Below are 22,886 nucleotides of genomic sequence, written 5' to 3' on the forward strand. Positions count from 1 at the left end.
TGGGTCTTCCATTCCTGTGGCGGCCCTCATGAGAGCCAGTTTCATCGTAGCGCTTGATGGTTTTTGTGATTGCACTTGAAGAAACTTTCAAAGTTCTTGAAATGTTCCGTATTGACTGAAAGTAATGATGGAGTGCCGTTTCTCTTATTTGAGCTATTCTTGCCATAATATGGACTTGGTCTTTTACCAAATAGGGCTGTCTTCTGTATACCCCACTACATTGTCACAACACAACTGATTGGCTCAAATGCATTAAGAAGGAAAGAAATTACACCAATTAACTTTTAAGAAGGCACGCCTGTTAATTGAAATGCATTCAAGGTGGCTATGTCATGAAGCTGCTTTAGAAAATGCCAAGAGTGTGCAAAGCTGTCATCAAGGCAAAGGGTGGCTATTTGAAGAATCTCAAATATAAAATATATTTTGATTTGTTCAACACCTTTTTGGCTACATGATTCCATATGTGTTATTTCATAGTTTTGGTGTCTTCACTATTATTCTACAATGTAGAAAATAGTACAAAATAAAGAAAAACCCTTGAATGAGTAGGTGTTCTCATTCAAGGGTAGTGTATAATATCCATTGTTTTTGTCAAAATTGCTCAAGCTCAGTATATTTGGTTACAATGCAGTAATCACCTCGTTATAATGTCACAGCAGTCTCCTAATACGGTGCCTCGCTGACTCCGTGTGAATGTAGAGGGCAGGGACACTGAACCAGAACATTTTCTCACCTTCGCCTTTTAAACACTTAATCAGTGGCAATATTCTAGATGTTATAACATTGTTACATGTTATTGCGTCATGGAAGTTGGGGGACTGCTTCGAAAAAGGAGAAAGCTAAGTGAAGCAAAAATGCAATAACCACAGCCGCTCTGGTCGAAGGGACGAAAACACAGTCAATTGCACGCATGTGCGTACATACACACACACACACAGACACACACACACGCACACACATACAAACACACTACTGCTGACAGGAGTGCTGAGGGGCAGACAGTCAGGTCTGTGAGCGGAGACAGACATCTGTCTCGTCATTCAGAAACAGCCAATCAATAAATCAGCCAGCCCTTATCTCTCTCAGCAAACACCAATCAGAAGCCACAAAAAAATACAACTGAACAATAACGCAATCAGCATTAGACTGTTTCAAGCACACCAAGCACCTGTCCTGGACTCATTGACTCAACTTCTGCAGACACAAATTAGGCTAAGTGCCTCTTCATGCGTATAGAGTGAACCTGATTTGAACCTTTCAGGTTTCTCTGGGCCTGGAAGTGTAGGAGTACTATGGCACTAATGCACACCTGCCTCCTACCACCTGTCTGAAACAAGGCTTGTGCATCCTGTGGCTCTCCAGGAACAGGATTGAAGAACAATTGAAGAGTTTATATCCAAAACGCTATATTGATATGTTTCACATTTGAAATGATTGCTTATGGGTACCTTCACGTGTGTGTAAAATATGACTGTCCTCAGATGTTTTATTCATAGATGTTAGATGTGTATGAATATGTGTATATATATATATATATAAGTATTCAGACCCTCTGACTTTTTCCACATTTTGTTACGTTACACCCTTATTCTAAAATTGATTAAGTAAATAAAAATCCTCAGCAATCTACTAACAAGACTCCATAATGACAAAGCGAAATCAGGTTTTTAGAATGCTTGCAAATGAATGAAAAATGTAAAACTGAAAACCTTATTTACATAAGTATTCAGACCCTTTGCTATGAGACTCGAAATTAAGCTCAGATGCATCCTGTTTTACATTGATCATCTTTGAGATGTTTCTACAATTTGATTCTAGTCCACCTGTGGTAAATTCAATTAATTGCACATGATTTGGAAAGGCACACACCTGTCTATATAAGGTCCCACAGTTGACCATGCATGTCAGAGCAAAAACCAAGCCATGAGGTCGAAGAAATTGCCCGTAGAGCTCCGAGACAGGATTGTGTGCTGTGCAGCTATTTCATTTTTTTACATTTTACATTTTAGTCATTTAGCAGACGCTCTTATCCAGAGCGACTTACAGTAGAGTGCATACATTTTTTATAACATTTTTTTTTTTTCTTTTTTACATACTGAGACAAGGATATCCCTACCGGCCAAACCCTCCCTACCGGCCAAACCCTCCCTAACCCGGACGACGCTATGCCAATTGTGCGTCGCCCCACGGATCTCCCGGTTGCGGCCGGCTGCGACAGAGCCTGGGCGCGAACCCAGCCCAGCCTGGGCGCGAACCCAGAGACTCTGGTGGCGCAGCTAGCACTGCGATGCAGTGCCCTAGACCACTGCGCCACCCGGGAGATATGTGACACTTAGATTACACACAGGTGGACTTTATTTAACTAATTATGTTACTTCTGAAGGTATTTGGTTGCACCAGACCTTATTTAGGGGCTTCATAGCAAAGTGTTTGCACGCACCACTTTTCCTTTTTTGGGGGGGGGGTTTATTTAAAAAAATTGTACTTTTTTAAATTTCACTTCACCAATTTAGGCTATTTTGTGTATGTCCATTACATGAAATCCAAATAAAAATCAATTTCAATTACAGGTTGTAATGCAACAAAATATGAAAAACGCCAAGGGGGATGAACACTTCTCCAAGGCACTGTTAATTAGGTAGTAAATAAATAATTAAACCAATTTGTGTAGTGATGAAGGCTGGGGTTTTTGCAGATGCAAGGAGGTTACAACTGTTCAGAATGATGATATGATACGAGGTTATGATTCATACATTGACTGTTTATAGATGCGATCGGTTTAATTTCGGGAGATGGTAACTCTTTAAAGAACCGCTCCCGTGGTGCCCCCAGATCCTAATGAGGTAATTGTTACATGATTAATTTAAATCGGGTAACAATTAAACAAAGTTAGTTATTAATTAGATAAATAACAGTCTTCAGATGAATGTTAAAGTCAAGTCACGACACAGAGACAGGCTGACAAGAGAGATGGATATGATGCACTGACACAGACACAGACAGAGACACAGAGACACAGACAGAAACACAGAGACACAGACATAAACACATTCAGAGACAGAGACACAGACAGAGTCACAGACACAGACACATTCAGAGACACAGGTAAAGCCAGAGACACAGACAGAGTCACAGACACAGACAGAGACACATGCACAGACAGAGACACAGACGGACAGAGACACAGATACAGACAGAGACACAGACAGAGTCACAGACACAGACAGAGTCATAGACACAGACAGAGACACATGCACAGACAGAGACACAGACGGACAGAGACACAGATACAGACAGAGACAGAGACACATGCACAGACAGAGACACAGACGGACAGAGACACAGATACAGACAGAGACAGAGATACAGACAGAGACACAGCCAGAGACACAGACGGACAGAGACACAGATACAGACAGAGACAGAGATACAGACAGAGATACAGACAGAGACACAGACAGAGACACAGACATAGACAGAGACACAGACATAGACAGAGACACAGGTAGAGACACAGACGGACAGAGACACAGACAGAGTCACAGACACAGACAGAGTCATAGACACAGACAGAGACACATGCACAGACAGAGACACAGACGGACAGAGACACAGATACAGACAGAGACACAGACAGACACAGACAGAGACACAGACAGACACAGACAGAGACACAGACAGACACAGACAGAGACACAGACAGAGACACAGCCAGAGACACAGACAGGGACATATACACAGACAGACAGAGACACAGACAGACACAGACAGAGACACAGCCAGGGACATATACACAGACAGACAGAGACACAGACAGACACAGACAGAGACACAGGCACAGATAGAGACACAGACAGACAGAGACACAAACAGACACAGACAGAGACACAGACAGAGACACAGGCACAGATAGAGACACAGACAGACAGAGACACAAACAGACACAGACAGAGACACAGACAGAGACACAGGCACAGATAGAGACACAGACAGACAGAGACACAAACAGACACAGACAGAGACACAGACATAGACAGAGACACAGGTAGAGACACAGACGGACAGAGACACAGACAGAGACACAGACAGAGACACAGGCACAGAAAGAGACACAGACAGACAGAGACACAAACAGACACAGACAGAGACACAGACAGAGACACAGACAGAGACACAGACAGACACAGACAGAGACACAGACAGACACAAACAGAGACACAGACAGACAGAGACAGAGACACAGACAGAGACAGAGACACAGACAGAGACACAGACAGAGTATCTGAGGGTACATAGTGCTGTTATATCAAAACAGACGTTTAATTGAGATGTCAGACTATCAAGGGTACAGAGGATTCTCTGCTCAGTCAGAGGTGTAATATGAGTGGGAGAGCATCTAGGTATGACAGACGGACGGACGGACGGACAGACAGATTTCCAGGTCTCTCCAGTGATTTTCGATTGGGTTCAAGTCCAGGCTCTGGCTGGGCCATTCAACAACATTCAGAGACTTGCCCGAAGCCACTCCTGCACTGTCTTGGCTGTGTGCTTAAGTAGTTGTCCAGTTGGAAGGTGAACCTTCGCCTCAGTCTGAGGCCCTGAGCACTCTGAAGCAAGTTTTCATCAAGGATCTCTCTGTACTTCGCTCCGTTCATCTTTTCCTCAATCCTGACTAGTCTCCCAGACCCTGCCGCTGAAAAACATCCCCACAGCATGATTTTGCCATCACCCCGCTTCACCGTATTGATGGTGCTAGGTTTCCCTCAGATGTGACGCTAGGCATTCAGCCCAAAGAGTTCAATCTTGGTTTCATCAGACCAGAGAATCTTGTTTCTCATGGTCTGAGAGTCTGTAGGTGCCCTTTGGCAAACTCCAAGCGGGCTGTCATGTGCCTTTTACTGAGGAGTGGCTGCAGTCTGGCCACTCTACCAGAAAAGGCCTAACTGGTGGAGTGTTGCAGAGATAGTTGTCCTTCTGGAAGGTTCTCCCATCTCCACAGAGGAACTCTAAAGCTCTGTCAGAGTGACCATCGGGTTCTCGGTTACCTCCCTGACCAAGGCCCTTCTCCCCCGATTGCTCAGTTTGACCGGCGGCCAGCTTTAGGAAGAGTCTTGGTGGTTCCAAAGTTCTTCCATTTAAGAATGATGGAGGCCACTGTTTTCTTGGGGACCTTCAATGCTGCAAAAAATGTTTGGTACCCTTCCCCTGATCTGTGCCTCGACACAATCCTGTCTCGGAGCTCTACGTACAATTCCTTTGACATCATGGCTTGGTTTTTGCTCTGACTTTCACTGTCAACTGTGGGACCTTATATAGACAGGCGTGTGCCTTTCCAAATCATGTCAAATCAATTGAATTTACCACAGGTGTACTCCAATTAAGTTGTAAAAACATCTCTAGGATGATCACTGGAAACAGGATACACCTGAGCTCAATTTCGAGTCTCATAGCAAAGGGTCTGAATACTTAGGTAAATAAGGTATTTCTTTTTTTCATTTGATTACATTTGTAAAAAATGTATTTGGGGTATTGTGTGTAGATTGCTGAGGATTTGTATTTATTTAATCCATTTTAGAAAAAAGATGTAACGTAACAAAATGTAGAAAAAGTCAAGGGGTCTGAGTACTTTCCAAAGGCACTAAATATGTATTTGGCCGTGCCATACTCACGAGATGGCCTCGATCATGTCCACACCCATCTCCACACAGCAGGATGCGTGGTCGGCCCGGGCCTCTGGCAGCCCAGACACACAGTAGTAGCAGTCGCCAAGAATCTTAATACGCAGGCAGTGGTTCTCCTGTTGACACATACACACGCACACACACACACGCACGCACACGCACACGCACACACACACACACACACACACACACACACACACACACACACACACACACACACACACACACACACACACACACGTATGCACACAGACACAGACACAGACACACACACACATAATGTGTTAGTGTGTTACTAGCATTTCCTTTGAGGAGGGTTTTACATACGATGATCACAAAAAGTGTTTGTTTGTTGCCTGCTTGTTGAAATGCACTTGGTATTGTAAGTCTCTCTGGATAAAAGCCTCATGACTAAAAACTCAGTGGGAAATAATTCCTTTCCAAATTAAAACCTGACCACTATATCTAGGCAACCAAATGCTGGCTTCACATTTTGCCAACACTTGGGATAAAACTACAGTTCCGTCAGAAAGTTTTCACACCCCTTGACTTTTTCCACATTTTGTTACAGCCTGAATTTTAAATGGATTAAACTGAGATTTTTGTGTCACTGGCCTACACACGGTACCCCATAATGTCAAAGTGGAATTATGTTTTTCTAAATTTTACAAATAAATTACAAATGAAAGCTGAAATGCCTTGAGTCAATAAGTATTCAACTCCTTTGTTATGGCAAGACTAAATAAGTTCAGGAGTAAAAATGTGTTTAACAAGTCACATAATAAGTTGCATGGACTCTGTGTGCAATAATAGTGTTTAACATGATTCTTGAATGACTACTTAATCTCTGTACCCATCTGTAATTCATCAAGCAGTGAATTTCGAACATAGATTCAACCACAAAAACCAGGGAGGTTTTCCAATGCCTCACAAAGAAGGTCACCTATTGGTAGATGGGTAGAAAAAACAAACACACATTGAATATCCCTTTGACAATGGTGAAGTTATTAATGACACTTTAGATGGTTTATCAATACATCCAGTCACTACAAAGATACAGGCGTCCTTCCTAACTCAGTTGCAGGAGAGGAAGGAAACCGCTCAGCGATTTCATGAGGCCAATGGTGACTTCAAAACAGTTCGAGTTTAATGGCTGTGATAGGAGAAACTGAGGATGGATCAACTACATTGTAGTTAATTCACAATACTAACATAATTGACAGAATGAAAAGAAGGAAGCCTTTACGAAATAAAAATATTCAAAAAAAACAAGGCACTAATGTAATACTGCAAAAAATGTGGCAAAGCAATTCACTTTTTGTCCTGAATACAAAGTGTTATGTTTGGGGCAAATCCAATACAACACATTACTCAGTACCACTCCATATTTTCAAGCATGGTGGTGGCTGTATCATGTTATGGGTATGCTTGTAATCATTAAGGACTGGGTCGTTTTTCAGGAGAAAAAAATAAACAAAATGGAGCTAAGCACAGGAAAAATCCTAGAGGAAAATCTGGTTCAGTCTGCTTTCCACCAGAATGGCAGATGAATTCACCTTTCAGCAGGACAATAACCTAAAACACAAGGCCAAATCTACACTGGAGTTGCTTACCAAGAAGACAGTAAATGTTCCTGAGTGGCTGAGTTACAGTTTTGACTTAAATTTACTTGAAAATCTATTGTTGTCAAGCAATGATCAACAACCAATTTGACAGATCTTGAATAATTTTTTACAAAGAATAATGTTGCACAATCCGGGTGTGGAAAGCTCTTAGAGACTTACCGAGAAAGACTTACAGCTATTATCACTGCCAAATGTGCATTCAGCAAATTATTGACTTAGGGGTGTGAATCCTTATGTAAATCAGATATTTCTGTATTTCATTTTCAATAAATGTGCAAAAATGCATTTAAACATGTTCTCACTTTGTCATTATGGGATCTTGTGTGTAGATGGGTGAGAGAAAACAATTATAATAATTCAGGCTGTAACACAACAAAATGTGGAATAAGTCAAGGGGTATACTTTCTGACGCCACTAGATCTGTGGTGTATGGGGTATGTTTTCCATACAGTGTATAATTACCCCTATATAATGTACTGTCACTTATAAATACCAAATCTAAATACCAAGTTTGGACTTTCACATAGTGATGAATGACATTGGAAATGTATTGTTCCCAGTGGGAACGTCGAGGTCTGGAAGAATACTAAATGAATCACTTTTCTTCTTTTTTCTGGGAATTCTGCACTGCAAAACGCCCTCATGACATGTATGTTAAAGAGAATTGCTCTTTTTCTTTTACCTATTTTAATACAATTTCACTGCAGTATAAAATACTGTTAATAGCTTATTATTTCCCTCATTCTTACTGTAAACAACACAGCTTTGTTAGGTAAAAATACTGTTAATAGCTTATTATTTCCCTCATTCTTACTGTAAACAACAATCAATCAATCAATCAATTTTATTTTATATAGCCCTTCGTACATCAGCTAATATCTCGAAGTGCTGTACAGACACCCAGCCTAAAACCCCAAACAGCTAGTAATGCAGGTGTAGAAGCACGGTGGCTAGGAAAAACTCCCTAGAAAGGCCAAAACCTAGGAAGAAACCTAGAGAGGAACCAGGCTATGAGGGGTGGCCAGTCCTCTTCTGGCTGTGCCGGGTGGAGATTATAACAGAACTATGCCAAGATGTTCAAAAATGTTCATAAGTGACAAGCATGGTCAAATAATAATCATGAATAATTTTCAGTTGGCTTTTCATAGCCGATCATCAAGAGTTGAAAAACAACAGGTCTGGGACAGGTGGCGGTTCCATAACCGCAGGCAGAACAGCTGAAACTGGAATAGCAGCAAGGCCAGGCGGACTGGGGACAGCAAGGAGTCACCACGGGCGGCACAACACAGCTTTGTTAGGTAAGAATGCTGCTGCTCTCCATCCATTATGTTTTTGTACTGTAAAATACAGAAAATAGGCTATTGTGTGTGTGTACTTCATGGTTTGTTATTTAGAACTCAACAGTCAAGGCTATACAGATATTGGGTTGGGGGGGGGCAACACAGAGTGATCACATGGAAAGCTTGAGTAATCATTCTACATGTGTCTTCTAGAACACAGAGTTAAGTAGCATGCCCTGGATATGACCTTAATGGTTGCTTGGCAGAGTGAGTCTGGCCTTGTGCTGTACTGTAAATATCTAGCCTAATGGTTTGTGTGAGAGAGTGTGTGTGTGTTTGTGTGTGTGTGTGTCTCCCTTGGGCAGGGCACAGGACTGCAGCAGGCTCATGTCTCATGATAGCCACCTGAATGTCTTCTGTCTCCACAGCACATGGCTCTGTTTAAACCAGGATCCATACAATCACTCCTAGTGTTGTGCAAATTAAACAGTGTGTGTGCGGGTGTGTAGGTGGGTGTGTATGTGTGTGTGTGTGTGTGTGTGTGTGTGTGTGTGTGTGTGTGTGTGTGTGTGTGTGTGTGTGTGTGTGTGTGTGTGTGTGTGTGTGTGTGTGTGTGTGTGTCTGTTCACGACCTCCTTGGAACATGTGACAGGATCTAAATCTATTTAAGTGCATTTAAGAAAATCCTTCTGACTGCATCATTAATACGTCTATGTGATTAATCTGACATATGAAAGTGAATGTGTGTATGTGTACTGGAATCAGCTAAGACGTGGCTAGTGAGATGGGCAGTTCTCAGTGTCTTCGCATGCACATGCGTGTGTGTGTGTGTGTCTGTTCATATGTGCGTGCGTGCGTGTGTGTGTGTGCACAGCTATGTGTGTATGCAGATTGTATTATGTGTACGTGCCTGTGCATGCAAGTATGTATGTGTTCATGCATATGGGCCTGTGTGTGCTCTGCTCTCTGGCAGGTCCATGCTGGGTCTGGATGAGACTGGGTCTATGTCTGGGAGGTGTGCTGTGACTCAGTGCCCCTGCAGTGGGCTAATGAGGTGAGAGTTGAGGCCTGGCTGGCAGACCAGCGGGGTACACAACCACACAGTGAATTGTGTCAGGGCATTCAAAGTTGTCAAAATCCACATCGTTATCAGTAAACTCCCACATCAACTATATCTGCCTGGTATTTCAATTAGCAGAAGAAAGGACTCCAAAGTGGGAGAAAGGAGTACTGTACAATCCTAGGGTTGCAGGGTTCACCTGCGTGTGTGTGTGTGTGTGTGTGTGTGTGTGTGTGTGTGTGTGTGTGTGTGTGTGTGTGTGTGTGTGTGTGTGTGCGTGTGCGTGTGCGTGTGCGCGTGCGCGTGCGCGTGCGCGTGCGCGTGCGTGCGTGGTTGCATGTGTTCTCACCGCGGCCAGCTTGTCGAAGCGGGCAAAAAGTTCATTGAGTGTCATCACCAGCTCCTGGGCAGTACACTGGGACGCCAGACTGGTAAACCCCTCGATGTCCGCAAACAGGATGCTGCAAGACACACAGGCGCACACACAGAGAAAGAGAGACATATATATAGAGAGAGAGGTAGAGAGAGAGAAAGGGTTAGCTCCAGTTACTTCAATAGAAAACATTCCAGGTCACTTTCTGATTCTTCCTTAATACTCGTCTTGGATCAGTACTAAGTAGCTCTTAACATACTGTATCTTGGCTGAGACATTGAACTCAGCACAGTGCTCAGTACCTTCCAGCCAACCAGTTTTTGAATAAGGGAGCAGATAGAGCTGTTGAATGAAAAGCTAAATTAATTCTTATCCTTTTTTTCCACCCTGAAGTAATACAACTGGGTATAAAGTGGAGAAATTATAGGATAGTCTGAAAGTCATGATTGCTTCCTCCTCTCCAATACCCACGCTGCACCACTCTTACTGAATGGCATCGGCCGTTACCACGGGTACAGAGGTGGCTCTGACTCAAGGCTGATTGCCACTGGTCTATTCAATTCAATGGTACCATTTCTGAGAAACATGAGAAAAGTGATGCTTTTAATCAGCATTTTACCTTGGAAGGCTTTTTATTTTAAAGAAATTATGGTTTTATTGACCTTGGTCAGTGAGTTGACTGCTCTTCACTCTCCCAGACTCTACTTGGCATGATGGAAGATCCATGAACTTCTAATGAATCTTTGCTCCCATTTCAACAACTTTCTACCTGTGATGTGCTAGATGCCTTGCTTAATTAAGATGGCTGTAAAAAAAAAACTCAGATTTACTTGATCCTTTCTTTTGCTGCCCTAATTGCGGAATCATTGACATATTTTTTACCTGACAGTTATCTCGCTGCAATCCCCAGGGTTTGGAAGGCGGCCCATGTGGTCCCTCTCCACAAAGTTGGTGTTGACCCCTCCGACCTAAATAATTATCGCCCTGTCTCTAAACTGTCTTGCCTATCAAAACATTTTTGAATCTTTGATAAACTCGGATTAGGTCTTCCCTAGCTACAAAATATATTCTAAGTGTTCATGATGGTTTCAGGCCAGGTCATTGCACCTTTATAGGCTTTGTTAAATAGCAGAAAACAAATAATTCAGTCAACATTCATACCGGTAATAGATTATGGTGATATCGTCTATAATACAGTATATGAATGCAGCTGCCACTGTATTGAAGCCCTTGGATGCAGTTTATCGTAGTGCACTAAGCTTTATTACAGGCGACGGGTTCAGTACACATCACTGAATTCTGTATCAGAAATTAGGCTGGTCCTCTTTGAAGTCTCATAGATCGATGCATTGCACTCTTTTTGTTTATAAAGCCCTCTTGAACAAACTTCCCCCGTACCTTACTTCATTGTTAACCTACAGACGTATGAGCTCCCAGACCCGATCTCAGGGATTTCTAACGCTGGAGATACCTTCCATCTCCACTGAGTTAGGTCCTCATCAAATCAAGCTTTATTTTTACAGCACATTTCAGACATGGAATGCAACACAATATGCTTCACTCGAAGAAAACTAAGAAAAACAATGAAAATAAAAACTGAAATATTTACTACACAACAAACAAAAATCCTTTTAAGAGGATAAAAGACAAAATAATAACTATAAAAAAGGAACGACTAAAAAGCAACCTAAGGAAAAGCAAAGCTTTGGGATAGTTAAAAGGCCAGTGCCAGAGGACCTGAGGGAACTACTGGGTAAAAGCATGTCTGAAGTATTGCGGTGCCAAAAACCAATAGAAGTAACTTAAAATGTATTTGAAAACTCACAGGCAGTCAGTGCAGAGACCTTAAAACCTGTGTAATGTGTGCTCTCCGTCTGGTCTTGGTTAGTACCTGTGCTGCAGCATTCTGTATGTTTTGCAGTTGACCAGTGGCTTTCTTGGGTAGACCAGACAGGAGAGCATTACAGTAGTCAAGCCTGCTTGTAATACAAGCATGCATGAGTCTCTCTGTATCAGCCTGAGATAGAAATGTCCGCACCTTGGCAATGTTCCTTAGGTGGTAAAAAGCTATTTTGGTCACATTCCTAACGTGTGATTTGAAATTGAGTTCAGAATCTAAAATAACACCTAGGTTTTTTACCTGGTGTTTTATCTGTGCGGCCAGATTCTCCCTCTGTGCTTTGGCTCCAACAATAAGTACCTCCGTCTTGTCTTGATTTAGCTGGAGGAAGTTGTGTGCTATCCAAGTTTTTAAATCACTAATACAGTCTAATAATCCTCTAGTGACACAGAAATGTAAAGTTGTGTAATGTCTGCGTAGCAGTGAAAATCAATGCTGTGCTTACTGATAACTCTGCCAAGGGGTAACATACATATATATACACAAGTATGTGGAAACCCCTTCAAATGAGTGAATTCAGCTATTTCAGCCACACCTGTTGCTGACAGCTGTATACAATTGAGCACACAGCCATGCAATCTCCATAGAAAAACACTGACAGTAGAATGGCCTTACTGAAGAACTCAGTGAATTTCAACGCGCCACCGTCATAGGATGTCACCTTTCCAACAAGTCAGTTCGTCAAATTTCTGCCCTGCTATCGCTGTCCTGGGCAACTGTAAGTGCTGTTATTGTGAAGTGGAAACGTCTAGGAGCAACAACGGCTCAGCCACAAAGTGGTAGGCCACACAAGCTCACAGAACGGGATGGCCAAGTGCTGAAGCGCGTAAAAATCGTCTGACCTCGGTTGCAGAACTCACTACCGAGTTCCAAACTGCCTCTGGAAGCAACGTCAGCACAAGAACTCTCCGGGAGCTTCATGAAATGGGTTTCCATGGCTGAGCAACCTCACACAAGCCTAAGATCACCATGCGCAATGCCAAGAGTCGGCTGGAGTGGTGTAAGCTCACCACCATTGGACTCTGGAGTGATGAATCACGCTTCACCATCTGGCAGTCTGACGGACAAATCTGGGTTTAGCAGTTGCCAGGAAAACACTACCTGACCGAACGCATAGTGCCAACTGTAAAGTTTGGTGGAGGGGGAATAATGGTCTGGGGCTGTTTTTCATGATTCGGGCTAGGCCCCTTAGTTCCAGTGAAAGGAATCTTAACGCTACAGCATACAATGACATTCTAGACAATTCTGTGCTTCCAACTTTGTGGCAAAAGTTTGGGGTACGCCCTTTCCTCCCCAGTCTGTCCAGAAGGACATCATGATCAAAAGTGTTGAATGCAGCACTTAAATCCAAGAGGACAGAGAGCTGTTTGGCATTTATGATGGCTCTAAGATCATTTACTACTTTAACTAAGTAGTAAATGTGCTGTTGTGGGCCTGAAAACCAGATTTTTTTAATTATTTTTTTAAATACAGTTAAAAAATAATTTAGCTGTTTTAAAACCAATTTCTCCAGAAGTTTGCTTAAGAATGGAAGGTTAGAGCTTGAATGAAAATTTCTTCAGAAGGGGTTTCACCATAGCAGATTTTAGTGCAGTGGTGGAAAGTGCAGTGCAGTGGGGAATGTGCCCGAGTGAAAGTGCCAAGTCACAGTCACCCAAGTCATAGACTGTTCGCTCTGCAACCGCACAGCAAGCGGTACCGGAGCGCCAAGTCTAGAACCAAAAGGCTCCTTAACAGCTTCTACCCCCAAGCCATAAGACTGCTGAACAATTAACAATTAATCAAATGGCCACCAGGACTATTTACATTGACCCCCCCTCCACACTTTGTTTTTACACTGCTGTTACTTGCTGTTTATTATCTATGCATAGTCACTTTACAAATTACCTCGACTAACCTGTACCCCCGCACATTGACTCGGTACCCCCTGTATATAGCCTAGTTATTGTTATGTAATTTTCTTGTGTTACTTTTTGATTTGATTAGATTTTTTTACTTTAGTTATTTAGTAAATATTTTCTTAACTCTATTCTTGAACTGCATTGTTGGTTAAGGGCTTGTAAGTAAGCATTTCACCTGTTGTATTCGGCGCATGTGACAAATAACATTTGATTTGATTTGATTAACAGTAGTTTGCACTTCTTCAGATATGCAATTAAAAACTGTTTTGAAGAAGGTGGTGGGGATCACATTGAGAAGGCAGGTAGAAGGCTTAAGTTGTGATATCACTTTCCTGAGCATGTCTGTGTCAACCAAAAATAAATCCTAGTGCCTTTGCGAGGTAGGCTAGGGAACGTATCATTAAACTTCTCATCAGGTCTTGCTAGACTGATACCCAGCCTAATGTATGTTATCTCTGAAATATGCACACATAATTGTAATCACGAAGTGAAACTACAACACAACAAAACAATAAAGAATACGACGACAGAACAGCTACGTCGTGCATCCTAGCGGCACACAAACAAAGAACAAGATCCCACACAGAAAGAGGGAAAAGGGCAGCCTAAGTATGGTTCTCAATCAGAGACAACGATAGACAGCTGCCTCTGATTGAGAACCACACCCGGCCAAACACATAGAAATAGACCACATAGAACCAAGACATAGAATGCCCACCCCAACTCACGCCCTGACCAAACCAAAATAGAGACATAAAAAGGATCTCTAAGGTCAGGGCGTGACAGTCTCTCCCTTTGGATGTGGCTTTTTTCAACTTTACTGGAGCTATGGCATCAATGGTTGCCCTTAATTTGCTATTAAAGTTATCAAATAAATCAACACAAGAGGAAGGCAAAATAGGTGATGGAGTATTGTTCATACACTCAGTAAAATCTGTAGCAACTTCAGAGGTAAGATAGCGTTTCTTAATAATGCGTTCAGTATTACCCTGTGCTATGGGAAACAAGGTAGTACAAAATACACAGTGGTGATCAGATAAAACAACATCAACAACTGAGGATAAGTCAATAGAAAGCCCCTTGGTAATAACCAGGTATGGCCGCGGTTATGCATTGGCCCAATAACATGTTGGATAAAGTCCATAGAGCTCAAAATATTCATAAATTCAATGGCCTTCGAGTCAGTCTCTTTGTCAACATGAATATTAAATTCACCCAACACAATGATTTGATCATAGTTCTCAAGGACAATAGACAATAGTTCAGATAAATCAGTAAAGAAAGTGGGGCAGTGCTTTGGTGGCCTATACAGGGTTACGGCCAGCACTGGTGGCTGACATTTAAACAGTATAACATGATGCTCAAAATACCCAAGTTGCCAAATGAAATGTCCTTACAGCTGAGAGCATTAGTAAAAATAGAGGCTGTCGCCCCACCCTTTTCCCTTTTCTGATAGAGTATGAAAAGCTGTAGTCTGGGGGGAGGCTTCAATAAGAGAAGCACTACAGTCTGAAGACAGCCATGTTTCAGCTCAGTCATGATGTCATTGACAAGATAGGTTTTCCTATTGATTGTTCGAACATTTAAAAGCGCCATATTCAATGAGTGTGGGCTACTCTGCCTCTGGGGCATCTGCCTCGAGGTAACCAATGGAATAACTACCAAATTATTAACTTTACAACCATGTTTTCTGACAGTCTCCAATCTATCAGAATGGTAGCAGATGACAGTTTGTATAAACTCACTAGAAGTCGTAGTTAAAGGAACATAAATTATGTTACTCATAATCAAATCAAATCAAATCAAGTTTATTTTATATAGCCCTTCGTACATCAGCTAATATCTCGAAGTGCTGTACAGAAACCCAGCCTAAAACCCCAAACAGCAAGCAATGCAGGTGTAGAAGCATGGTGGCTAGGAAAAACTCCCTAGAAAGGCCAAAACCTAGGAAGAAACCTAGAGAGGAACCAGGCTCTGAGGGGTGGCCAGTCCTCTTCTGGCTGTGCCGGGTGGAGATTATAACAGAACATGGCCAAGATGTTCAAAATGTTCATAAATGACAAGCATGGTCAAATAATAATCAGGAATAAATGTCAGTTGGCTTTTCAAAGCCGATCATTAAGAGTTGAAAACAGCAGGTCTGGGACAGGTAGTGGTTCCATAACCGCAGGCAGAACAGTTGAAACTGGAACAGCAGCAAGGCCAGGTGGACTGGGGACAGCAAGGAGTCATAGTGCCGTGTCTACAGGAGTTGATATGCTTTCCAAGTCTTCTGTTGCTTATTCTGACAGGGAGAACTGGAGCACTACCAGACCCTGTCCGTCAGTCTTCAGTCTCTAAAACAGTTTCGATGTTGCTGGAAATAATCCTGGAAACCCTGCGGTTGGGGTGAATCCGGTCTCTTTTAAAAAGTGCTGGTTTCTCCCAAGCAAATCAAAGTTGTCACAAAAAGAGACATTCCTGTCATTGCAAACTTTCTTCAGGTACTCGTTTATGGCAAAGAGTTAGCTGAAATATTCCGAACCCCTTTGGTAGCACGGGAGGGGGCCAGAGATGATTTTTCTCTACCCTGTGCTAGCGAGGTTCTTTAAAAATGATTTGTAGTCCTCCCTCAGTTCCTCAGGCCGCTTAAACGAAGGTTGTTAAAACCTACATGAGTGACGATAGTGCCAATATTGGAGTAGTTGGCCAGAACTGTGGGCAGGAGAGAGTTGATGTCATGGACACGGGCTCCTGGGTGACAGCGGACCTTAGTCGGTCCACAGACCGTAGGCAGGCCAATATCTCTCACCATCGAGCTGCCCACAATGTTGGTGGTAGTGATGGAATCCGATGGGGGAAACGACCTGCTGAACTGCGGTGGGCATGTGGGAGGGTGCCACTGGGAGGCCACCGGCTAATCTGTGCTGACTCCTGGGGCTGGTAGGTCAGTCTCAAGCGGGGCAAAGCTGTTTCAAAGCTGGATCAAATCTTCTCAGATAGAGGGGTGGCCAGACTGCCTCCCCGATCTCCTACACCTTGCGAGTATCCAGTCTCCCATGGGCCGCGGAGTTGAATTTAACCTGTCGGTTGGATTGAGACAGATCAACGCCACCCGACTCATCAACAGCTTTGCTATAGGAGGCATATAAAACTGCGGTCTAAGGCACTGCATCACAGTGCTTGAGGTGTAACTACAGACCCGGGTTCGATCCCAGGCTGTGTCGCAGCCAGCCGCGACCGGGAGACCCATGAGGTGGCGCACAATTGGCCCAGCGTGGTCTGGGTTTGGCCGGCCGGGATGCCCTTGTCCCATCGCGTTCTGACAACTCCTTGTGGAAGGCTGGGCGCATGCGCGCTGACTTCGGTCACCAGCTGTACAGTGTTTCCTCCGACACATTGGTGCGGCTTGCTTCCAGGTTAAAGGAGCAGTGTGTCAAGAAGTAGTGCGGCTTGGCAGGGTCGTGTTTCAGAGGACGCATGGCTCTCGACCTTCACCTCTTCTGAGTCCATACAGAAGTTGCAGCGATGGGACAAGACTAACTACCAATTGGGGAGAAAAAGTGTTTAAAAGTTACAAAAAATACTAAAAAATGTATGTAAGCTTGCAAAATCAGGATGATTTGTATGAGGCTAGGTAAATCTGCACCTTACTTGTGGGATAATCTCCTAAACCCTCTAAAATTTGATGATTTGGCGCCTCTAGGGCAATTCAGACAGCTGATTGAGGACGTTTTTACAGAACAATGTGTTTGTTTTCAATGATTGTGTTTTGTATCTCTGCTTTGCTTTTTGTAGTGTAGTGATGTGTATATTATTTTGTAATTCCAGGGCTCATCTGTAAAAGAGACCTTGGTCTCAGCATGACTCCCTGTCAAAACAAAATGTTCATGGGAAGACTTTCTGACTTTCTACAGTAACAATAGCCGCCGCCACAGCACCTTATCATATATGTTACCAATACGTCAGCCCCATTACCATTCCAGTGGGCTGACTACTTGACTGACTGTGCTGTGATGAGTGCTAAAGACAAGTAGCTATCTACGCTATTGAAAAACACAATTACTTCTGGCTATGTGACTGTGCTGAGTGTTAGCAATCTATGCTATTGAAAAATGTATGTCCCAATGGTGTTGGAGAACAGAGGCTTTCTTCACTCAACACAGAGAGAGAGTGTGTGGAGGCAGGTAATCTTCCCTGAGAACAAGGTAACTGATAGGGCTGTCTATTATCTGTGTTTCCACTTGGTGGTCGGAACAGGACACATACACAACACTACGACAGTGTGGATGAAGATGAGCTCATCTAGTTTCACTTTTCTATATTCAATCTGGAGACAAAGAGAGAGAAGAGGCAGCGACAGCTCGATTTCAGCACTAGGCCATGGGGGGATTGCCTGGGAGTCAGGTTGGCTTGACATGACATGATCGACTAATCTCTTGAGCTTCTGTTGACACTGGGAGTTGTTCTCAGGGACGTTGTGGCCCTCAGTTCCTTATCCAAGTCTGAAGGTTGGCTGTGAATGCTTGAATGGTTTCCGGAGAACATGCTATGCCGTTTAAAAGTGTACTCAATAGACAGTCCGTTAAGAGGCAGGCTGTCAATGAACTGATCCAAGTTTGACCTCACAACTACTATTAAACTCAGCAAAAAAATAAACGTCCTCTCACTGTCAACTGCATTTATTTTCAGCAAACTTGACATGTGTAAATATTTGTTTGAACATAACAAGATTCAACAACTGAGACATAGGTTCCACAGACATGTGACTAACAGAGATGGAATAATGTATCCCTGAACAAAGGGGGAGTCAAAATCAAAAGTAACAGTCAGTATCTGGTGTGGCCACCAGCTACTGCAGTGCATCTCCTCCTCATGGACTGCACCAGATTTGCCAGTCCTTGCTGGGAGATGTTACCCCACTCTTCCACCAAGGCACCTACAAGTTCCCAGACATTTCTGGGGGGAATGGCCCTAGCCCTCACCCTCTGATCCAACAGATCCCAGGCGTGCTCAATGGGATTGAGATCCGGGCTCTTCGCTGGCCTTGGCAGAACACTGACATTCCTGTCTTGCAGGAAATCACGTACAGGACGAGCAGTATGGCTGGTGGCATTGTCATGCTGGAGGGTCATGTCAGGATGAGCCTGCAGGAAGGGTACCACATGAGGGAGGAGGATGTCTTCCCTGTAACGCACAGCGTTGAGATTGCCTGCAATGACAACAAGCTCAGTCCGATGATGCTGTGACACACCGCCCCAGACCATGACGGACCCTCCACCTCCAAATTGATCCCACTCTAGAGTACAGGCCTCGGTGTAACGCTTATTGCTTCGACGAGAAACGCAAATCCGACCATCACCCCTGTTGAGACAAAACCGCGAGTCGTCAGTGAAGAGCACTTTTTGCCAGTCCTGTCTGGCCCAGCGATGGTGGGTTTGTGCCCATAGGCGACGTTGTTGCCAGTGATGTCTGGTGAGGACCTGCCTTACAACAAGCCTACAAGCCCTCAGTCCAGCCTCTCTCAGCCTATTGCAGATAGTCTGAGCACTGATGGAGGGATTGTGCGTTCCTGGTGTAACTAGGGCAGTTGTTGTTGCCATCCTGTACCTGTCCCGCAGGTGTGATGTTCGGATGTACCCGATCCTGTGCAGGTGTTGTTACATGTGGTCTGCCACTGCGAGGATGATCAGCTGTCCATCCTGTCTCCCTGTAGCGCTGTCTTAGGCGTCTCACAGTACGGACGTGCAATATATTGCCCTGGCCACATCGGCAGTCCTCATGCCTCCTTGCAGCATGCCTAAGGCACGTTCACGTAGATTAGCAGCGACCCTGGGTATCTTTCTTTTGGTGTTTTTCAGAGTCAGTAGAAAGGCCTCTTTAGTGTCCTAAGTTTTCATAACTGCGATCTTAATTCCCTACCGTCTGTAAACTGTTAGTGTCTTAACAACCGTTCCACAGGTGCATGTTCATTAATTGTTTATGGTTCATTGAACAAGCATGGGAAACGGTGTTTAAACCCTTTACAATGAAGATCTGTGAAGTTATTTGGATTTTTACGAATTATCTTTGAAAGACAGGGTCCTGAAAAAGGAACGTATCTTTTTTTGCTGAGTTTATATGTACAGTGGCAAGAAAAAGTATGTGAACCCTTTGGAATTACCTGGATTTCTGCATAAATTGGTCATTAAATTTGATCTGATCTTTGTCTAAGTCACAACCATAGATAAACACAGTGTGCTTAAACTAATAACACACAAATTATTGTATTTTTCTTGTCTATATTGAATACATCATTTAAACTTTCACAGTATAGATTGGGGAAAGTATGTGAACCCCTAGGCTAATAACTTCTCCAAAAGCTAATTGGAGTCAGGAGTCAGCTAATCTTGAGTCCAATCAATGAGACGAGATTGGAGATGTTGGTTAGAGCTGCCCTGCCCTACAAAAAAACTCACAAAATTTGAGTTTGCTATTCAATAGAAGCTTTGCCTGATGTGAACCATGCCTTGAACAAAATAGACCTCAAAAGACCTAAGATTAAGAATTGTTGACTTGCATAAAGCTGAAAATAGTTACATAAGTATCTCTAAAAGCCTTGATGTTTATCAGTCCACGGTAAGACAAATTGTCTATAAATGGAGAAAGTTCAGCACTGTTGCTACTCTCCCTAGGACTGGCCGTCCTGCAGAGAGGACTGCAAAAGCACAGTGCAGAATGCTCAATGAGGTTAAGAAGAATCCTAGAGTGTCAGCTAAAGACTTACAGAAATCTCTGGAAGATGCTAACATCTCTGTTGATGAGTCCACGATACGTAAAAAACTAAACAAGAATGGTGTTCATGGGAGGACACCACGGAAGAAGCCACTGCTGTTGAAAAAAACAGGTTCGCAAAAGAGAGGTTCGCAAAAGAACATCTGGATGTTCCACAGCGCTACTGGCAAAATATTCTGTGGACAGATGAAACTAAAGTTGAGTTGTTTGTAAGGAACACACAACACTATGTGTGGAGAAAAATAAGGCACATAACACCAACATCAAAACCTCATCCCAACTGTAAACTATGTTGGAGGGAGCATCATGGTTTGGGGCTGCTTTGCTGCCTCAAGGGCTGGACAGCTTGCTATCGTCGACGGAAAAATGAATTCCCAAGTTTATCAAGACATGTTGCAGGAGAATGTAAGGCTATCTGTCCGTCAATTGAAGCTCAACAGAAGTTGGGTAATGCAACAGGACAACGACAAAAAACACAGAAGTAAATGAACAACTGAATTGCTTCAACAGAAGAAAATATGCCTTCTGGAGTGGCCCAGTCAGAGTCCTGACCTCAACCTGATTGAGATGCTGTGGCATGAGCTCAAGAGAGCAGTTCACACCAGACATCCTAAGAATATTGCTGAACTGATATAGTTTTGTATAGAGGAATGGTCCAGAATTCCTCCTGACCGTTGTGCAGGTCTGGTCCACAACTACAGAAAACATTTGGTTGAGGTTATTGCTGCTAAAAGGAGGGTCAACCAGTTATTAAATCAAAGGGTTCACATACTTCTTCCTCCCTGCACTGTGAATGTTTACACACTGTGTTCAGCAAAAACATGAAAACGTATAATTGTTTGTGTGTTATTAGTTTAAGCAGACTGTGTTTGTCTATTGTTGTGGCTTAGATGAAGATCAGATAACATTTTATGACTAATTTATGCAGAAATCGAGGTAATTCCAAAGGATTCACATACTTTTTCTTGCCACTGTATCTAAAAAGGGAGGGGGGTGACTAAAATTGGGTAATTATATATTTTGATATATTTGTCTGTGTTCTTTTCTTTCATCACGGGATGGAGATAAAGACGACAGGGAAGAGAGAGAGAGAGAGAGAGAGAGAGGAAGAAAAGAGCAGCTTCAGAGACAAATACGCTCACATGAGTATCACAGGGTACACACAGCCCAGCTCCATGCCACTAGCAGCCCTGCCTGCAGGAAGATGAATGGGGACAAGATAAGATATGTCTATACGCTGAAAATAGAGCTGAAGGAACAGGGGCATAGAGAGAGACAGAGAAGGGTGTTACGAGGTTATAAAATAATAATTGGGGGAGGAGGGGATGGTTCCATCTAGAGTCAACCTAGACAAAACCAGAGACAGTGGTTCTGTCCAGAAACAATCCTTAGTCTCTACCCCCAATCTGTTTATCTGAAAGGATTGGATAGGTATAAGCCTATCACAGGGCAAGCTGGAGCTACTCCTAGTAGGCTCATACTCCCATTGCTGGTGCTCCTCCCAGTAGGCACATTACAGGTGCTCCTCCCAGTAGTCTCATACTCCCATTTACAGGTGCTCCTCCCAGTAGTCTCATACTCCCATTGCTGGTGCTCCTCCCAGTAGGCTCATACTCCCATTACAGGTGCTCCTCCCAGTAGGCTCATACTCCAATTGCGGGTGCTCCTCCCAGTAGGCACATTACAGGTGCTCCTCCCAGTAGTCTCATACTCCCATTACAGGTGCTCCTCCCAGTAGGCTCATACTCCCATTACAGGTGCTCCTCCCAGTAGTCTCATACTCCCATTACAGGTGCTCCTCCCAGTAGTCTCATACTCCCATTACAGGTGCTCCTCCCAGTAGGCTCATACTCCCATTACAGGTGCTCCTCCCAGTAGTCTCATACTCCCATTACAGGTGCTCCTCCCAGTAGTCTCATACTCCCATTACAGGTGCTCCTCCCAGTAGGCTCATACTCCCATTACAGGTGCTCCTCCCAGTAGTCTCATACTCCCATTGCTGGTGCTCCTCCCAGTAGGCTCATACTCCCATTACAGGTGCTCCTCCCAGTAGGCTCATACTCCCATTACAGGTGCTCCTCCCAGTAGGCTCATACTCCAATTGCGGGTGCTCCTCCCAGTAGGCACATTACAGGTGCTCCTCCCAGTAGTCTCATACTCCCATTACAGGTGCTCCTCCCAGTAGGCTCATACTCCCATTACAGGTGCTCCTCCCAGTAGTCTCATACTCCCATTTACAGGTGCTCCTCCCAGTAGGCTCATACTCCCATTACAGGTGCTCTTCCCAGTAGGCCCATTGCTGGTGCTCCTCCC

The 22,886-nt window shown here is 43.6% G+C and overlaps 1 protein-coding gene across 2 annotated transcripts in view; it reads right to left on the reverse strand.

Moving 5' to 3' along the window:
- The window catches only part of LOC139546680 (adenylate cyclase type 5-like), a 142,235-nt gene that overhangs the window by 32,817 nt on the left and 86,532 nt on the right, over positions 1-22,886 (reverse strand). For both annotated transcript variants that reach the window (XM_071355335.1, XM_071355333.1), the window contains exons 4-5: positions 9,996-10,107; positions 5,670-5,797 (exon numbers count right to left, since the gene is read on the reverse strand). In XM_071355335.1, coding sequence (XP_071211436.1) covers positions 5,670-5,797; positions 9,996-10,107 — 240 coding nt within the window. The remainder of the gene's footprint in view (positions 1-5,669; positions 5,798-9,995; positions 10,108-22,886) is intronic.

Source organism: Salvelinus alpinus, chromosome 20, assembly GCF_045679555.1.
Source record: "Salvelinus alpinus chromosome 20, SLU_Salpinus.1, whole genome shotgun sequence".
NCBI classification, from domain to species: domain Eukaryota; kingdom Metazoa; phylum Chordata; class Actinopteri; order Salmoniformes; family Salmonidae; genus Salvelinus; species Salvelinus alpinus.